The sequence below is a fragment of the Delphinapterus leucas genome, chromosome 1 (genome assembly GCF_059928025.1).
Source record: "Delphinapterus leucas isolate spDelLeu-1000000601 "Yukka" chromosome 1, BTC_Dleu_Yukka2, whole genome shotgun sequence".
NCBI lineage: Eukaryota > Metazoa > Chordata > Mammalia > Artiodactyla > Monodontidae > Delphinapterus > Delphinapterus leucas.
Window position 1 is genome coordinate 41,956,119 of NC_143129.1, and position 18,251 is coordinate 41,974,369.

The window sequence follows — 18,251 nt, forward strand, 5'->3', positions numbered from 1 at the left end:
TTTTTTTTCTTTTTGCTGTTCTGATTGGGTGATTTCTACTATTCTTTCAGATCACTTATCCATTCTTCTGTACCACCTAACCTGCTATTGATTCCTTCTAGTGTATTTTATTTTATTTATTGTATTCTTCAGCTCTAACTGGTTCTTTTTTATATTTTCTAACTCTGTGTTAAAGTTCTCTCTGTGTTCCTTCACTCTTCTCCTGAGTTCAGTGAGCATCTTTAAAATCATTATTTTTTACTCTTTATCAGGTAAATTACTTATCTCTATTTCATTAGGGTTTTTAAAAATAGGGTTTTATTTTATTCTTTCACTGGAAACATATTCCTCTGTCTCTTCATTTTATTTGACTTTCCATGTTTGTGTCTATGAATTAGGCAAAACAGAATGAGCATGGGCTGGGGGATCCTGGCACTCACTGCATTGGGTTTGCCTTTATGGTACAGTTGGAGCTGGAATGGGTGCATGTGGGAGGGGGCCCCAGGGTGCTCTGCCCAAGAACCACCCTGGGGGGATGGCTGGAGCTGGAATGGGTATGGGCTTGGGGTAAGGGTGTCCCAGCAGCAAAGTAAAAGTTGATTCTCATACATAATGAGTTTGCTGCCTGTCCAGGAAACTCTCTAGGGAAGCTATAGTTTAGGTGTTAGTTTAGCAACCATCTCAGCAATCCAGATTGCTTCAATCTTATGATATCAAAATGTGCTTTCACAATCCCTTTAGTAGAGGAAGAGAGAAAATCAAATTGTCCCCTGGCTTTAAGAGCTTTTTTCCTGAAAATGACCACATATCACTTTGCATTTCAGCCTTTTGTCCAAAACTAGTAATGTGTAGACGCTACTCATCCTAAGGGAACTGAGGAATATCACCTTTTGTCTGTGCAGGAAGCAGAACTGGATATACTGTTTAGCACTTTTCATGTCAACCACATATACCTACAGAGCAAGTAAAACCTATTAAACACCGGAAGTTCAACAGGACAAAGCAAACAGTAATTGAGCAAGAAGAAATATTGTGGCATTGCTAGTTTGCTAATCTAAGGCATCTTCCTTTGCTACTAAGCACCCACACAATATCACTTACTATTCTGACTCAGCACAGGACACAATCAAATTGGGGATAAACGAGCATGGTACTGCAAACCATTTAAAATGCCTGAAGAACTCTCATGAGTTCAGGATGAAGGTGAAAGGCAGGCACTGAAAGCCTTTAACCAAAATGTGCTGGATGTTAGAAAGATAACTCTGGCTGCAGAATGGACAACAATTTGGAGTGGGACAAAACTTAACCCATAGGTACCTGTTGCAACTATCTTGCTAAGTAGTGAAGCTCCTTCAACTGTTGCCGTGGCAGTGGGCCTGGAGAGAAATTGAGGAATCCTAGAGGAATTAAAGTGGCAGGACTGACAGGACTTGATGACTGACTGCTGTGGGGTAGGAGGCAGGGGCAATTTGTTCTTTGCTTATGATGGTACAGCTCTCTGATGCCCTGGCTACCTCTGCATCATGACTATCACATCATTACCACTGACCACTGACCCACCATCAAAATCATCCAGGAGAGCAGGTCATTATAGGAAGGGGTTTTGAGGACCTCAAGATATGTTTTTTTCCTGGATTATATATGGCTAGTTTTTCTTGGGAAAGTGAAGAAGTTAGAGTTATCCACAATCATCTCACAATAGAACCTACATGATGGGATCTCATTTTACTGAGGCTTTTAAAAGTTGAAAAAAGGGCTTCCCTGGTGGTGCAGTGGTTGAGAGTACGCCTGCCGGTGCAGGGGACACGGGTTCGTGCCCCAGTCTGGGAAGATCCCACATGCCGCGGAGCAGCTGGGCCCGTGAGCCATGGCCGCTGAGCCTGTGCATCCGGAGCCTGTGCTCCGCAACGGGAGAGGCCACAACAGTGAGAAGCCCGCGTACCGCAAAAAAAAAAAAACACAAAAAAGTTGAAAGAAAAAGCATATATATAAATATATATATAACCCATTTGTCTTTTCTTTTGAGTTTTTAGAAATCACTTGTCCTCAGCCAGTGGTTAATGATGGAAAAATAATCTCTGGATTTGGACCTATCTATACTTATAAACAGACTATTGTATTTGACTGCAATAAAGGTTATCGTCTCAAGGGCAACAAGTTAATCCATTGTGGAGCTGATAACAGCTGGCATCCTCCTCCTCCCATTTGTGAACTCAGTAAGTATGGGCCATGAAAGAGTTTCAATGTCTGGCATCTAAAGATATCCAGAAATATTGATGGGGACATACTTATATGCCTAAGCCCATTTGAATCACAGTAAAAATTTAAATTTAGATCAATCCCTCAGTTTTTTTCTTGCTGGAAAAAAGAATGATTACACTACACTGTGCAAGGTCATATAACATCACAAAAGGCTGCCACACGCAGTTGTGCACACTACAACCCTAAAGAGAGATGTAGCATTGTAGACGTTGTGCATTAGTATGTTTATTTCAATAATTTTCTTGCAGTTGATAGAAAATTGCTTTGTTCTAGCAAAAATCATTATATTATGGTGATTGTTTTAAAAGATATATAGTAAAGTGTCCTGAGGGAAGAATGCCTTTTTCTAACTTGCACAAAATTATTGTATGGACTAACTATGATTCTGATACTCTGAAATTATAAACTCATGTGGATCACTAAAAATTATCTTTTTTTAAAATTAATTTTTATTGGAGTACAGTTGCTTTACAGTATTGTGTTAGTTTCTACTGTACAGAAAAATGAATCAGCCATACATGTATATATATCCCCTCCCTTTTGGACTTCCCTTCCATTCAGGTCACCACAGTGCATTAAGTAGAGTTCCCTGTTAAAAATTATCTTAATGGTAACAATGATAACTTGGTGCTAGTCTAAGTACATAACAAGAATTAATTCAATGAATTCTGTCCAGAATTGTGGGCACTGTTATTATCCTCATTTTAAGGATGAGAAATCCATTCACAGAGGTTATTTGACATGTCCAGAATAGACAAATCCATTGAGAGAGAAAGAATTTTAGTGGTTTCCAGGGCCTGGGAGGAGGCAAGACTAGGAGGTGAGTCCTAATGAGTACAGAGTTTCTTTTTGGGTTGACAAAAATATCCTAAAATTGGATAGGGGTGATGGTTTCACAACTCTGTGGATATAGTAAAAACCATTGGATAGTGTATTTTAAATGGGTGAATTTTATGTTATGTGACTTGTGTCTTAATAAAACTTAAAAAAGACCCTTACCCTTGAAGATAAAAATAAAATAAACATCCAACTTGACAGATGTTTCTATTACATTTCCATACTGTGAACCAGTAGCAGCAGCAAAGAGTGAAGAGGACAAGGTACAAGGTTTAGGCTCAGAAGTCACTTTGTGCATGGTTTGTTCTTGCCAAACCTTTAAATGATAAAGTTTCTGGTGTCATCTGGATAAGGGGAATGACTCTTGTTTATTTTCTCCTATCAGCCAGGAAACAAAAGAGTTAGATTTATTTGTCTGCAACATTTCTCCAGTCATATCCACCTAGCAAGCCCAATGCTTCAATTCAGATACCAAACTTTCTGAAGTAAAATGAAGAGGAAGAAGAATTCATATTTTGAATAGTTGGCACGACACACAGAAACCACTTGTTAGTGCCCTTAGTAAGAACCTCTCTGGTGCCTTGCACATTTGGGTACATGTCCATGTGTGTTTTCTGGTGTGACTGATTCATCAGCTATGGCAGGCTGGTTCCTGGCTGAATGAGCACATGACACCCTTTGATAGGACAGGCTCATTGATCACTGTTGCATCCCTAGTAACAGTGTCCTTTTCCCTTGTTCTTCCTTTATGGGCAGATGGCTGTGCTGGCTTACCATATATCCCCCATGCCACCTGGGGAAAATATGACTACCAGAAGCCAACAGAAGAGGAAGTGTATGATGTTGGGACTGAACTGAGGTACTTCTGCACTTCTGGCTATAAACCCAAGGCAGATGGGCCCACGACTGTGACTTGTCAGAGAAATTTGGAGTGGACCCCATACATACAATGTGAGGGTGAGTTTCTTTTTAAAAAATTTTTTCATATATTAAATATCCAGTATGTGCTAGGATTTTCCATCTTAAATGAATATAATTTTTTTCCTCAAGATAAATTTAGAATTATACTAATTGAACACAATAGTGAACAATTATTGCCAGAAGGGACCATAAATGTTTTGGAGCTTGAGGAGCTGAGAAATTATAATCTTATCCTGGTTCAGAATCAAATGAGACAAAACACAGAAGTCAGATGTTATGAAGATTAAGTATGAGCTTCATTACTGGTAAAGGCACAATGGAGAATACAGCTCCACCACCGCCCAAGTCGGACCTCTGTCACAGCCCTTTCCTCCCCAATGTAGACTTTGGGGTGCTCGACAGAAGGAAAGTCTGTGAAACAGTCATGAACTCAAGCAGCTGCAAGGTGACTTGTGTCTCATGTCTCTTGAGCCATGAGACTGTGGGCTGAAAGACCTGCCTCTAGAAGACAGACTCTGACCCCTGACCCAGTGCTTTTGCCTCAGTAGGATAGAAAGGAGACTCTGTCTAGTCTCACTTGGGAGTAAGTGAGGGGCTGAAAGATATATGGATGCAATTTTATGGACCTCAATGGAATTGACAACATGCATTCTTCTACACATCTATCAGACTCTTGCCATTTTAGAGGTAAAGACACTGAGGCCCAGAATACAGGGAACTTTATTCTGTAGATTGGAATTTGAAAAATATGTGAAATGCACAAATAATGAAAAATGGTAACCCACTTATTGAAAGATTAGTCATTTCACATTAGGACTTAAAGTTCAATTGCAGTCGTTCAGACTCATTTTGGGGAAATAGAATGAAATATTTTAACAATATCACTGAATTAAAATATATTTAGTAAAAGTTATTGCCACCACTTAAATAACAAAGTATTGGAAACAACTGAATTGGAAACAAATGAGTTGGAGTGCTTTAGCAAATCTGGGCCAGGGAGAGCAGACTCAAATTGCCTCTGCTTTCCCAATCTCTCTTCAGTGGTGAGATCTTCTAAAGGTAGAAATTAGACTTTTAGCCATAGGATCCTCCTCATGGTGATTTTACTAACCATTAGCCTTCTTTTATATTTTTTAGAGGTTTGTTGCCCAGTACTAGAACTGAACAATGGCAGAATCACTCCACTGAGAAAAAGCAACATTGACAATAGCTGTACCTATTTCTATGGAGATGAGGTTTCATATACATGTCATAAGAAATATACATATCGTGCTAGATGCACAGCAGATGGCACATGGAGTCCCAAAACACCAGAATGTGCCCCAGGTAAGAGCTTATGGAAGCATGTTATTCTAGAAGTTTTTTACAGCAAAATGATGGAGATTGTTATTTTTTAATTAAAGTGTAGTTGATGTACAATATTATGTAAGTTTCAGGCATACAGCATAGTGATTCACAATGTTGGAAGGTTATGTTCCACTTATAAAAATTGGCTATATTCCCTGTGTTGTACTATGTATCCTTGTAGCTTATTTATTTTATACATAGTAGTTTGTACCTTTTAATCCCCTACCCCATCGTGCCCCTCCTAGCTTCCTTCCCCCAACTAGTTTGTTCTCTATATTTGTGAATCTGTTTGTTTTGTTATATTCATTCATTTTATTTTTTAGATTCCACATATAAGTGATAACATAGAGTATTTGTCTTTCTCTGTTTGATTTATTTCACTAAGCATACTACTCTCCAGGTCCATCCAGGTTGTTGCAAATGGCAAAACCTCATTCTTTTTTATGCCTGAGTAATATTCATATATATATATAAAACATAGATATAGATACACATCTTTTTCCATTCATCTGTTGATTGACACTTAGGTTGCTTTCATATCTTGGCTACTGTAAATAATGCTGGTATGAACATTCAAAATTATGGAGATTATTAAGGGAAGGTTTCAAATTAGGTAAAAGAGACATGGGCTGGTTGGCCCTGAGGACATGGTAAGCCCTCACCTGGAGCCCCTGAGAAACTGGTCTCTAGGGGAATCAGCCCAGGATGCTTTTTTGTGTCAAGCATAGGGGTTCCAAGATGGTTGAGTCTGTGAGGGTCAAATACAACAGTCCCCAAGGCAAGGTCATATTCAAGTGTGGAGCAGAAAGTTTTCATTCTTTCAGTCTCTCTGTAAAATGAAAAAACCTCAGTAAATTTGCCTCTAGCCTTGGGAACAGAGTTACAGTTCGGATGTGAAACCACTGCTACAGCCCAACTTAGAGAAGACTGTTGACAAACAAGTTGGAATGGTTCCAATAGCCTACCTTGCAAAACGCCTCAGATTTGCAGAATTTCCTTTGTAAAAACAAGGGAGGTGTCGGAGCTTTCCTTTTAGATCAACACCTTCAAATTCTTAGCATGGAAAATTCAGAGAAGACAGAAGGGGTTCTCCTTGCTTGTGGATTTTTAATCCTATAATCAACACGCACCTCGGGTTGTTTGAGCTGGCCAAGGACTGCATGAATGAAAGAGGAAAATTAGAATTGTCAAAGGCATAATTTCTCCTATTGGTGATACATGTAAGAAGAAAAGACTCGTCTCTACCCATCACTGAGTTATGCCAGAACTTGCCACTAAGAACTCAAAATGGGTGAAAGGTGATACATGGAAAAGTCTTCAGAAGTATTGGATAGAGTGCTAAAGTGCTAAGACACCATCAAGAGACCCTGGCGGCTAGTAGCTGTGATCAACAGCAGGAATCACCTATGCTGGAAAGGCCTGGATGGAAGAGGAAGTGGACTGAACAAAGACAAGATTTTAGTAAAAAAAAAAAAAAATCTGCTAAGTGAATGAAAGGATAGAAAATCAGATCTTAGAGATGAATGTCATTCTTCCCATAGCTTTTTGGAGGTTAAGAGTTGGAGTAGTACTAAAGAACAATCTAGAAGCAGATGAAATTATCAAATTTAAGTTTGATTTCTTCTCTTGGAAATCTACTCTTAGTTCATCTGAAGTGTGTGTGAACTGCAGAAAGGCTCCAATGCTAGAATCTCTTATTCTGCATTTTTACCTGGAAGTTCCTATACCCTGATGAGCTGTGAGTATATTGATCTCGGAACCCACTGTTTGAAGCATGTGGGCACCCTCCCAGGAAACCTAGTATTATTGTGCTGTTTATGGATCAACAACTTGAACATAGAACAAACTGCTTGGCTTTTGTCCCAGTATCAAGGATGCTGCTAATACCACAGCATAATAGGGTTTTGGATATCCTTAAGGACAGACTCCCTCTTTGGATAATGGAAATTAGAACAATGAACTTCACAGGGTGATAAATATTAGTAACTGTTGTGACTTCCATTGAGAAAGAGAAAGTATGACATTGTTTATTCCCTACCATGCCTTTTTCATAATTTGCTTTTATAATGTAAATTTAGAATTTAGGAAATGTGTAAAGCTGGTGTTTTGTTTGATGCTGATGTTTTTTATGTGTGGTACTTTTTAACCCTTAACATTGTTTGTATAATTTGAACGCAACAAATGAACTTGCAGTGAAAGTCTTTTACTACAGCCTCATTCAGTTGGAAAAATGAAATCAAAACAAACAAAGAAAAACCCCACATTAGGTAAAAAAGTTCGTATACCCTGAATGATTTTAAGAGTGGATAAGTTTGTTAAAAAATACTGCCCCCTCAGTCCAACTTTCTCTTTTCCCCCACTGTTTGTTCCCATTCTTTTGAACTTCCTGGATTCCTTCTTTTTTCTGAATCAATGAAAAGAGCCCATAGACAGTTCAATTATTACCTTTTATTTCTTGGTATTTATTCTTTTTTCTTCTCTTCCTTCTAGTCCATATAGCTTCACCTACAGTATAAAACCTGCCCACATCTAGTGAACCTGCCTTTCTGAGCTTACTTCTTTTCTTCCTTCCCTACCTTCCAGATTCTGGAACATCATCATGCCATCTACTTCTTGCTTATTCAGTAGAATTAACATGATGCCATTGATGTTCTGTATCAATATGATATTCTGTGGATGTCCACACGGTCGTGACATCTCCAGACTCTATTATGACAGGGGCTGGTGAGTTACAGCCAAGGTCTTAAAATGCAGATATTTGATCTTGAACCTTCCACGTGTGTGCAAACGGTTTGTGACCCTCTTTTCTGATAGGGATGGAAGAGAAGGCCTCTGCTGAATCAGTGGCCTCACTTACTCGAAGACATATTAATCTGCTCTAGCAAAGATACCACATCTGGTACAGTGGCTGCAATAGGGGCTAAAATGCTGTTGGGTTTTCAGTAGTCTACTGGAATTCTCCAGAATCCTAATTTTTGTAGTAGACACACTGGTGAAGTACAGGGGGATATGATGACCCCTCCTGCATCTTTAGTTCTTTAAGAGTGGCACAAATTTCTCCTTCTCCCCTACCCTTCAGTACATGATATTTTAAAAAAACTTACCTTCTTTGCCTCCAGGGGGAGGGTATAGGTAGTATCAATGTCTTGTACTTGGCTTTCTTGGATAAGACAGCTCTAACCCCATAGGCCAAGGACCAATGTGGAGGTTGTACCAATGACCCATTTTGTCTATCCTGTTTATACTTTCAAAGATAATGGGGCTTCCCTGGTGGCGCAGTGGTTGAGAGTCCGCCTGCTGATGCAGGGGACATGGGTTCATGCCTCGGTCCGGGAGGATCCCACATGCCACAGAGCAGCTGGGCCCGTGAGCCATGGCCGCTGAGCCTGCACGTCCGGAGCCTGTGCTCTGCAACGGGAGAGGCCACAACAGTGAGAGGCCTGCGTACCACACACACACAAAAAAAGATAATGGAAAAGGCCACCAAATGGCTTAATAGGGGGGCCATGATGGTTCCAGGTATCCATGTCAACTCAAGCTCTATGTTCAATAATCCTTGGATTACTGTGCACCTCTCACCTGTGCACAGTTACCTATGTAAATAGACATAGGTTCTCTTAGAAGACTGGGGCACTCATTACTGTGTATACTTCCCAAGGTGTTGTAGTATCTTTACTTCTGGAAGCTGTCTTTTTTCTTTAGTCGATGATCTCCAGACCTGACAACTGGCACAGGTCCAGAAACTGAACAAAGGATTATAACTTTTTATTGGACCAAATGCCAACAGCCTCCTGATCATCCATCCTTAATTTCTTTCGATGGTACAAACTGAGTAGTATCTGGTTGGCTGCTCATCTATTTTCCCCCTCATGAATGCCATGTTCTATTAACCATATTCCTAACTCTCAGGCGCCTCCGGTTGTCTCTCTAACTTGCCACTCATTATGATCATTACATTTACTTAGCTTCTGAAGCATATAAGCACCTCTCAGACTGCGATTGCTAAGAGTGAAATTTGTTCTTTAATGTTCTTCGCATCATCAGCTCTGGCCTTTGATACGGGTGCTCTTCTTGTTAGGATATTCCTTCTGACCTTGGTACCTGTATCCTCCAGGCTTTCCCGGGGAACATAATCATTTGGTGGGATTTCCAGCATGTGTGTGGTACATCCACTCCAGCATGCTCTCTTCTCTGAGTCACTTAACCTCTCTTTCTACCACGTGCCATGGCAACTCCAGCATTTGAATCTCATGGTCAGCATCATGTTTTCTATGCCTCAAGGAGGCATCTGAGGATGGTACTTGTAGATACTATAGCCTGTCAGTTTAATATTGTACCTGACTTTCCTGGTGCCCTGTTCTATTTAAATTTCTCATGCACTGTTTGTGGAACCTGACAGTGTTCCCTTTCAGAGAGGTACTCAGCACCATGCCACATCTATTATTCCAACCTGCAAGCCACCTTTTTTATTCTTTCTATGAGCTCTTTTCTAAAATATTTTAGAAGACAGTAAGTATATTCTTGGGGGGTTGGATGGACAGGTTTGATTGGGAGCAATGAGTCAGAGATTGTGGATTTATTTCGCATCTTTACAGTCTCTCCCAGATGTACATCTCTGCATTTAGCCTGAAATCAGAGGAGTGTACCACTAGTACAATGAGACTTTGGACTGAATTCAGCCTTCATGCCAAAATGGCTCCTAAATAGTGTCAAGTTTAGTGAATTGTCAATAAAATGAAACAAATCTTAAGTGCTTGTCATTCCATTGGAGCCTTTCTAAGGTTCCCCAGCCTCACGCCTACAGAAAGGCAGCATAGGTCCTGGGTTTGGCTAAGTGAGCAGATGGGCAGAGAAGATAGAAGGACAGAAGGAAGCCTCCTACAAACCACACAGATTCTGGGAAGTGTTGATATAAGCATTCGACACTCTGACCCTCTTTGATTTTTATGTCTCACTTCAAGATTGCGATTCTCCTCCTGTCATTGCCCATGGACATCCTACACTTGCCGGGCCATTAATTGTATTTAGAAGTGTTGAGGCTACATACAGATGTGATGAAGGGTACACCTTGGTTGGAAAGAACAAACTCTCTTGCACTTCTTCAGGCTGGTCATCTGCAGCCCCTCAATGTAAAGGTAACTCCAGCTCTCTCTTCAGCTTTGTGTGTGGGGGAACTATCCTGAAAGGCTTTAGAGCACAGTTTCTTCTCTGCCAGAGGCAGCAAAAAAATATTTGATTTGATTTGATTTATTTAAAATACTTACTATATTCTGACAGTACCCAAAGCAAAAAGTACAGAGGGCACAACAGAAACATTAATCTCCCCTACTTCTTTCTCCCAGGTGCAAAATTCAGCCTCTGTGAGGCAGCCCCTATTCTTTGTTTCTTGTATACTTCCAGAAATATTCTACAGTTGGTACATCTTACCTGAGTGTAGTTGTGGCCCATAGCAAAATTGTCATGGAAAGTTGGTCTAGCATGAACGTCGACTCCCATGGGATAATTGCAAGCCTCGTGGTGAGGTCACAGGTATTTCCATCAGAGCCAGTGCAGGGCACCACCAGCCCAGGACGTAGGCATGTTGTGAGTGGGGGACTCCTAGTGTGCCAGCTGTGTGGGGACAAGAGGGGACAAGATCGGGTCTGATTGCTACATGCACACAAGTTTAATATCACCTTGTCATCAGCAACCGCAGGGATTATTTGCCACCATTGTTTCCATTGCACACGGGAGGATAATAGGCGAGAGGGAAAATCTTGTATTCAGCATCTTATAGGGCTCAAGATACGAGAGGTAGTTGATTTGATAGATGAGGATTTAGGGTCACATGCCCTTTTTATATTCTGTCATGCTATTTAAAATTGTTATGTCCTTGGGCAAGTTACTTAACTTTTCTGTATCTCACTTTCTCCTAGATAAAATAGTGAGACTTAAATAAGATAATCACATAAAGTACTAACCCAAAGTCTAATACATGGCCAATGCTCAATAAATATGTTAATGAAAATTATTTTTGTTCTCAAGATGAAAGAAAAGGTAAAACCATTAGCAGCACTTCAATATAGTTCATTCTTAGTACCGTAGACTCATATCTTTTTCTTAGATCTACAGATTGCTTAAAATTATGTTCCATTTCAGCTTTGTGTCCGAAACCAGAGATAGAACATGGAAGGTTATCTGTGGATAAGGATGGATATGTTGAACCTGAAACTGTCACTGTCCAGTGTGACTCTCGTTATGGTTTGGTTGGTTCCCAAAGTATCACTTGTTCAGAAAACAGAACGTGGTACCCGGAGGTGCCCAAGTGTGAGTGGGTAAGTGGCACAATTCAAGGAAGTTTACAATCTAACAAACCCTAAAATGGGTGTCTCCCTCAAAGGACTGTCCTGCCAGTAAAGGTGACATCTGACTTGTCAAGATTCATTCATGCAAAGGAACTCTCAATTTTGCCTTGAAGCCCTCTGGTCAGAAAGGAGTGGCAAGTTTTCCTGTTCTCACTTGAGAACAGGGAAAACTGAGCCCCTTTGGAGTGGAGGGTCTCAGATACCTGGGAGTACTGACTCCTTAACTTTACTTTTCTAGGGGATATGGTATACTGTTGTCCCATTTCTGAATGGTCAGCAGAAATAGTCTCTGTTCCCACAGAGGCTTTCTGGGAGGCTGTCTCAGAGCAGAGTTATATTCCTCTGAGGAAGAAGATGGTGGGGTCCAAGGTGTTTTCTTGTTTTCCTGCTCATCCACCAGTTCTGGGTGGGTCTTGGTCCTGAATCTGTAGTCCTGCCTTTGTCAGCATGAACTATGCCCCCTAACAATTGGAAGAGAAGCCTTTTAAGTACACTCATCACATATTTCTCCTTTAGGAGTACCCTGAAGGCTGTGAGCAAGTGGTCAAAGGCAAGAAACTCATGCAGTGTCTCCCAAATCCAGAGGAGGTGAGATTGGCCCTGGAGGTGTATAAGCTGTACCTGGAGATTCAAACACTGGAGCTTCAGAAAGATGAGGCAAAGCAAGCCACTCAGGAGGGTTCACCGTAATGTTTCCCATGAAGGGGTGGAAAATGTGCCTTGCTGCCTTAAATCCAATATGGATCACTTCAGTTAATCACCATTACCATCTCTTTTACACCATCAATTGTGGTAATAATTATCTAGAAAGAGTAATTGGTTAATATTTAGTGCTTTGAGACTGTAGAATTATTGACCATTTTCTGATTCATATTTTTGCTTTTCTGGACACAGAGTACACATTTTATCAATTAAACAATTTACATATCCAACAGTATTTTGTCTTCGTGGTCATTAGGACTCTGTGAAATGAGGTCTATGAAAAAACCCATACATAAAGTTGATATATTTATTTTACTGTAGGGACCTTGGACATATGAACATGGGTTCACACCAATACATTTCCATGGATTGCCTTTACTCCACAGTTCACATGTACAAGTCACTCAGGTGTTCAGTATTTAGATTAAACATCAACACACCCCAAAAGCCTTGTCCGTTGTCCCCCATTTGAAGCAGTCACGCACTTTTCTAAACCCCCATGCACTTGACCTCTGCCTCACTAATGCTCCCTTTCGGCTTTTGGCTTGTGAGAAGGAGATTCACGTCTGTGTCTGATCTCCTGATTCCATCCTCAGGAACAGACTCTGAAAGCCTGATGAGTGGAAGCCCACCCGGCAGCCACCTTTGTGCTCCCAAGTCCTTGTTCTGATATGGTCCTCATTTTCCTTAATAGAAATTAAAATGGCTCAAGCAACTACCCCCCACATGAGGAGAAACCCCATATTAATCACATTTATGTCTCGGGGTGTTTGGCGACTTCCTCCAACACTTGCATCCTCTAAAATCTCTCTCTCATTCATATCTCAGTTCCTTTGGTTGTTCTATCTCCTTTATACACAGAACTCTATGGGGGAACAGTGACCTCTTTAGTTTAGTTCCCCCAAACATACTCCAATGAGACAAGGGTGTGTAGCAGGCTTTCACTAAACCTTAGATAGGTTTGAATTGCTATAGTAACCTACTTAATATAGAAGGTATCTGTCCATGGTCTTTTTTTTTTTTATTCACTATTTTTTAATTCCAATACTGTATTTCACTCTATGTATAATATACTCATTCATCTTCATATAGAAATACTGCTAAGTGAGTTACCATAACCATGGTCTTAAAAGCCATTTGTCTGGTCCTTTTACTCAGAATTTCTTTTGGTTGATGTTTATTTTGGGTTTCTCCTGAGACAAGTGGGGATCTACTTTCCTTGGGAGGTGCCCCAGAAAGCACTGTGATTGAGTGGGGTAGTAAGATGGGGGAGTGAGGACAGCCTCAAGAGGTCATTGCTGTTGCAAGCAGAAGCTCAATCATGCTGACTGCCTTCTGGGAACATGGGGAACACAAACCCGAGTTGTCTTTCTAAGGAGGATGAGCTGGGGTATTTATTCAACAGTACCCTCCTCTCATTGGTAAAGACTTGCTCTAGCAGCACTGACACCCAATCACATCTGACCCCACTGTGGGCCGGTGGGGCCAGCAATAAGACATCAAGGCCGAGACACACGGGTAGCCAATGGCTCTGTGGGGAAGCTTGTGGTAATCTCCAGAGCAGGGATGTGGGAAGAACACAGATGATGTCTTCTCCAGTTGCTTTTTCTCTGTGGACATGTTGTTCCAGTCTATGCTTTTTTCCCTACTCAAATCTCTCATTTGCCTTTATTAGACTCCTGCAACAGTTGGATTTTGTAGCCCTTAACACAATTCCCTTCATTTTTTCACAGTGAGCAGTTTAGTTCTTCGTCCTCCATTGGGCTCTTTTCCAATTGTGGTATTTCTTGTTATATGAATTCTAACAAATCATATATTTGCTCACACTGCCTAAAAAACAGTTAAAATTCACCAATCCCCTGTAACAAATATTATTCCTCTTATTTTTTGGTTTGGGATGTGAGGATGTAGTATGAGCCTCAGGGGTTCTTCAGACACTTTGTGAATGGGATTGCACCATCATATGCTCTCATTGTCCAAATACCTTGTGTTTTATAATTATCTTCACATTCATCACCAAAAATATGATCTAAGAAAGTGGAATATCCTGTTAGGAATGGGAGTGAGCTGAGAAGGCTTAGGAAAGCTTTATTAGAAGAATCTGCAAGAGAGAAACCTGTTCAATTTGGTGCTCATTGAGGGTTTGTGTGAGAGGAAGAGAAGGGACCTGGATATTTTATACCAAAAATTTAAAGTTTAGAACATACAGAAAAATAATTTCCATTGCCTTATGAGGAGGGTGTAGGGCAGATGTATTTATTTTAAAAAAATTTAAATAGCCAGCATAGTCTCATGTTAGCAGGAGCTGGATAATTGTAAGCAAAGGAAACCCAAAGAGATGTCCATTCTGTTTAAGTCTGTGTCTTCCTGCAATGGTTCTCTCTACTTCCAGCATCAGCAAGGACTGGAGGAGAAGCCGCTGGCCAGTTCCTTGCGATTAGATGTGGATAAATATCTGGCAATTGTTGTTTCACTCACTGGCTTTTACTACTTCTCACTCATCTTCTCCCACCAGCAGGAGTGATTATATGCTCCCATCTCCCTCCTTTGCCAACAAACCTCACTAGAAAAGCCTTCATTCATTCAGTACTGTAATAATTTGAAAACCATGTCTTTGCTTATTTATTTTATTTTGTTATGTGCTGATTGAATTAATTTCTTATTTCATTATAATTTATATCATTTATTATTTATATCACATTATTTCATTTTTTTAACTATAGTGCATATCTTCTCTACAATTGAATAAAAATGTAATTTCTATTTCATACTATATAGTATCATTGAACACTGCTTGCAATTATACTCACTAATGAGTTCACTGATTATTAGATAAAGATAGTTGATGTTTTTAAATGTATTATATACATAGAAATCCTTGGTAGATTTTTGTAGCTGTGTTTAAGAATGTTTTACTGATACAGAGAAACTGGTTTGGATATTGGGATAGGTTGGGAAAGAATAATTTTTCTCATTTTCATAAATGAAATTAAGATTTCTACTATCTGATTCTTACTTCCACATCATTTTATTAGTGGATTAGAATTGAATAGCTAAGTATGCTTATATTTTGGTATTATTTATGTGCTCAGATAAAGAATTCTACCTCAAGCTTCATTCTTTTTTTTTTTTTTTTTTTTTTTTTTTAAACATCTTTATTGGGGTATAATTGCTTTACAATTGTGTGTTAGTTTCTGCTTTATAATAAAGTGAATCAGTTATACATTCAAGCTTCATTCTTTAGCTGTAAAGCAGAAATAGTTGAGGCTTTTTTTTTTTAATATTTATTTATTTAATTTTGGCTGTGTTGGGTCTTCGTTTCTATGCGAGGGCTTTCTCTAGTTGTGGCAAGTGGGGGCCACTCTTCATCGCGGTGCGCGGGCCTCTCACCATCGCGGCCTCTCTTGTTGCGGAGCACAGGCTCCAGATGCGCAGGCTCAGTAGTTGTGGCTCACGGGCCCAGTTGTTCCGCGGCATGTGGGATCTTCCCAGAACAGGGCTCGAACCCGTGTCCCCTGCATTAGCAGGCAGATTCTCAACCACTGCGCCACCAGGGAAGCCCTAGTTGAGGCTTTTAAATGTCAATCCTTCATGTTTCCTTCCTTGCCATTCTCTGTGAGTATAAAGTATAAAGTATACAGAGGCTATAATTCACACTGATATGAATTATTTCTCCATTCTTTACTTTATTCTTTTATTTAAATGCCTCTCAAAATATCTAAAATAAATGCGTGTACACATAAACAAATATTGAAACAATAAAGGTGGATGTAAACAGTGCAACTCCATTACATTTTTCTTTTTTCATTTTAAATTTCACACTTAAAGTTTTAATTTTTAAATAAAATTATAATTATAACTTTAAATTAAAGTTATAAATTATATAAAATTATACATTATATAAAAATTATAAATTGTAAACCACATTACAAGTGAAACTATTTTTTTTTTTCTTTTTCTTTTTCTTTTTTTTTTGTGGTACGCGGGCCTCTCACTGTTGTGGCCTCTCCCGTTGCAGAGCACAGGCTCCGGACGCGCAGGCTCAGCGGCCATGGCTCACAGGCCCAGCCACTCTGCTGCATGTGGGATCTTCCTGGACTGGGGCACGAACCCGTGTCTCCTGCATCGGCAGGTGGACTCTCAATCACTGCGCTACCAGGGAAGGCCTGACACTATTTCTTGACTTATCAATCTTATTTATCTTTAAAATTAATTTAAAACCTAAGTACATTTAACAAGTTAGTGCACTAACTGGACCCACGCAATCCCTTTTCCCTAGTCTCAGAGAAACACTGTCACTTCTTTTAACATTTTTTTTGTCCTGGTATTTATCACCATATTTTTACCTAACTTGTTTTTTCTACTTCTTAATGAATTGTCCAGTTGTCTATTGAATACAAACAAAGATTCAATCATCTTCTAATTTAATCACCTGCATTTCTTCCTTCTTCCTGTGTAGTTATTGCACAATTTCAGTTACACGTTGTGACTGAACTAAATCAAGTAGTGTTTTGTGAGCATGTTCCTCTCTTTACAACCTTCTTTTGTTCTGTCCTGTGTTGATGGTGCCCTTTTTGGTGAAGTTGTCTGCTTGCTTGCTTAGTTTTCTATATTTCTATTTCCAATTCCTCCTAAATGCTCCAAGAGATTTTTCAGTCTACCAAGATTGTTCCAATGTTCAGGGACATCAGGTGCTTATCAACTCCCTTCTAGTCCCAATAGACCCTCCTCTCAGAGCCCTCCACTCTCCCACTTGGCCTTAGTTTAGGTTCCACCAGGAGCAGACCCTGAAACAAGAATTAAAGTGTAAGTAGTTTGTTTGGAAGATGCAGGAAACACCAGGAAATGAGTAGGGCAGTGAGACAGGGAAGGAAAGACAGACAATAAAGGTATGTTGTCAAGCCAGTTAAGATGACAGGAGCCTAACACCAGGGGAAACTGGTAAAGATGTTGAACTCACACCTCAGGGTAATCACCCAAAGGTGAGGGAGCTGGGGTAGTGATACTAACTTCCATCAGTTGTTAATTGAGAGCTGCTTCTGGGAGGTGTTACTTACCACCATTTTTCCCGCTAAGCCAAAATCAGAATGGCTTTAAATAGTTCTGGAAAAGCCTAGGCAAAAGGAAGCAGAACTGGCATCTGGAAGTTATCCAGACCGTGCTGAAGTGGTAGGGCCCTAGTGACATGGACAGGATGCTTGATGGTCTGCTACACACTTCAGCACATGGTGGATGCTCTCACACCTGCAGACTCACTTCTCTTACTTTCTCTGGTTCTTGGATCCATGTTTTCCTCTTCCTTGAATTTTCATTTTACTAAAGCCCATCCTTTGGGAACTGCCCGAGAAATGATGCATAGGAAGTAAAAATTTGGGTCTTGGCATGTTTGAAACTCTCTTCATTTTCACACTTGATTGATAGTTTGGCTGTGTGTAGAAGGCTGGGTTAAAAATAATTTTCCCTCTCATTTTAAAGGGATTTCTCCACTGTCTTATTACTTCCAGTACAGCTATTGAGAAGTCAGAGGACATCCTGACTTCTGACCTGATTTTCTGCCCCCTACTCTGGAAGTTTTAAAGATACACTCATCACCCGTGACATTCTAAAATATCATGTTGATGCACTTTGCTACATTTTATTTCTTCATTCACTTTGCCGGTTTTTGATGAGTGCTTTCAGACTGTAAACTCATGTTCTTCTGGTCTGAGAAATTTTCTTATGTAATTTCTTCAATAATATTTCTTCACTGTTTTCTTTTCCTGAAGTCCAATTAGTCTGATATTGGATCTCCCTGTTGATTGGTTGATTGTCTACTTTTGCTATGTTTTCTGTCTTCATTCTTACCCCCAGCTCTTCACA

The 18,251-nt window shown here is 40.0% G+C and overlaps 1 protein-coding gene across 1 annotated transcript in view; it reads left to right on the forward strand.

Moving 5' to 3' along the window:
• The window catches only part of C4BPA (complement component 4 binding protein alpha), a 34,032-nt gene extending 20,600 nt beyond the window's left edge, over nucleotides 1-13,432 (forward strand). The window contains exons 6-11 of the mRNA XM_022593533.2: nucleotides 2,013-2,195; nucleotides 3,835-4,035; nucleotides 5,137-5,325; nucleotides 10,308-10,481; nucleotides 11,485-11,660; nucleotides 12,207-13,432. Coding sequence (XP_022449241.2) covers nucleotides 2,013-2,195; nucleotides 3,835-4,035; nucleotides 5,137-5,325; nucleotides 10,308-10,481; nucleotides 11,485-11,660; nucleotides 12,207-12,380 — 1,097 coding nt within the window. The 3' untranslated portion in view covers nucleotides 12,381-13,432. The remainder of the gene's footprint in view (nucleotides 1-2,012; nucleotides 2,196-3,834; nucleotides 4,036-5,136; nucleotides 5,326-10,307; nucleotides 10,482-11,484; nucleotides 11,661-12,206) is intronic.
• The last annotated feature ends 4,819 nt before the right edge of the window (nucleotides 13,433-18,251 follow it).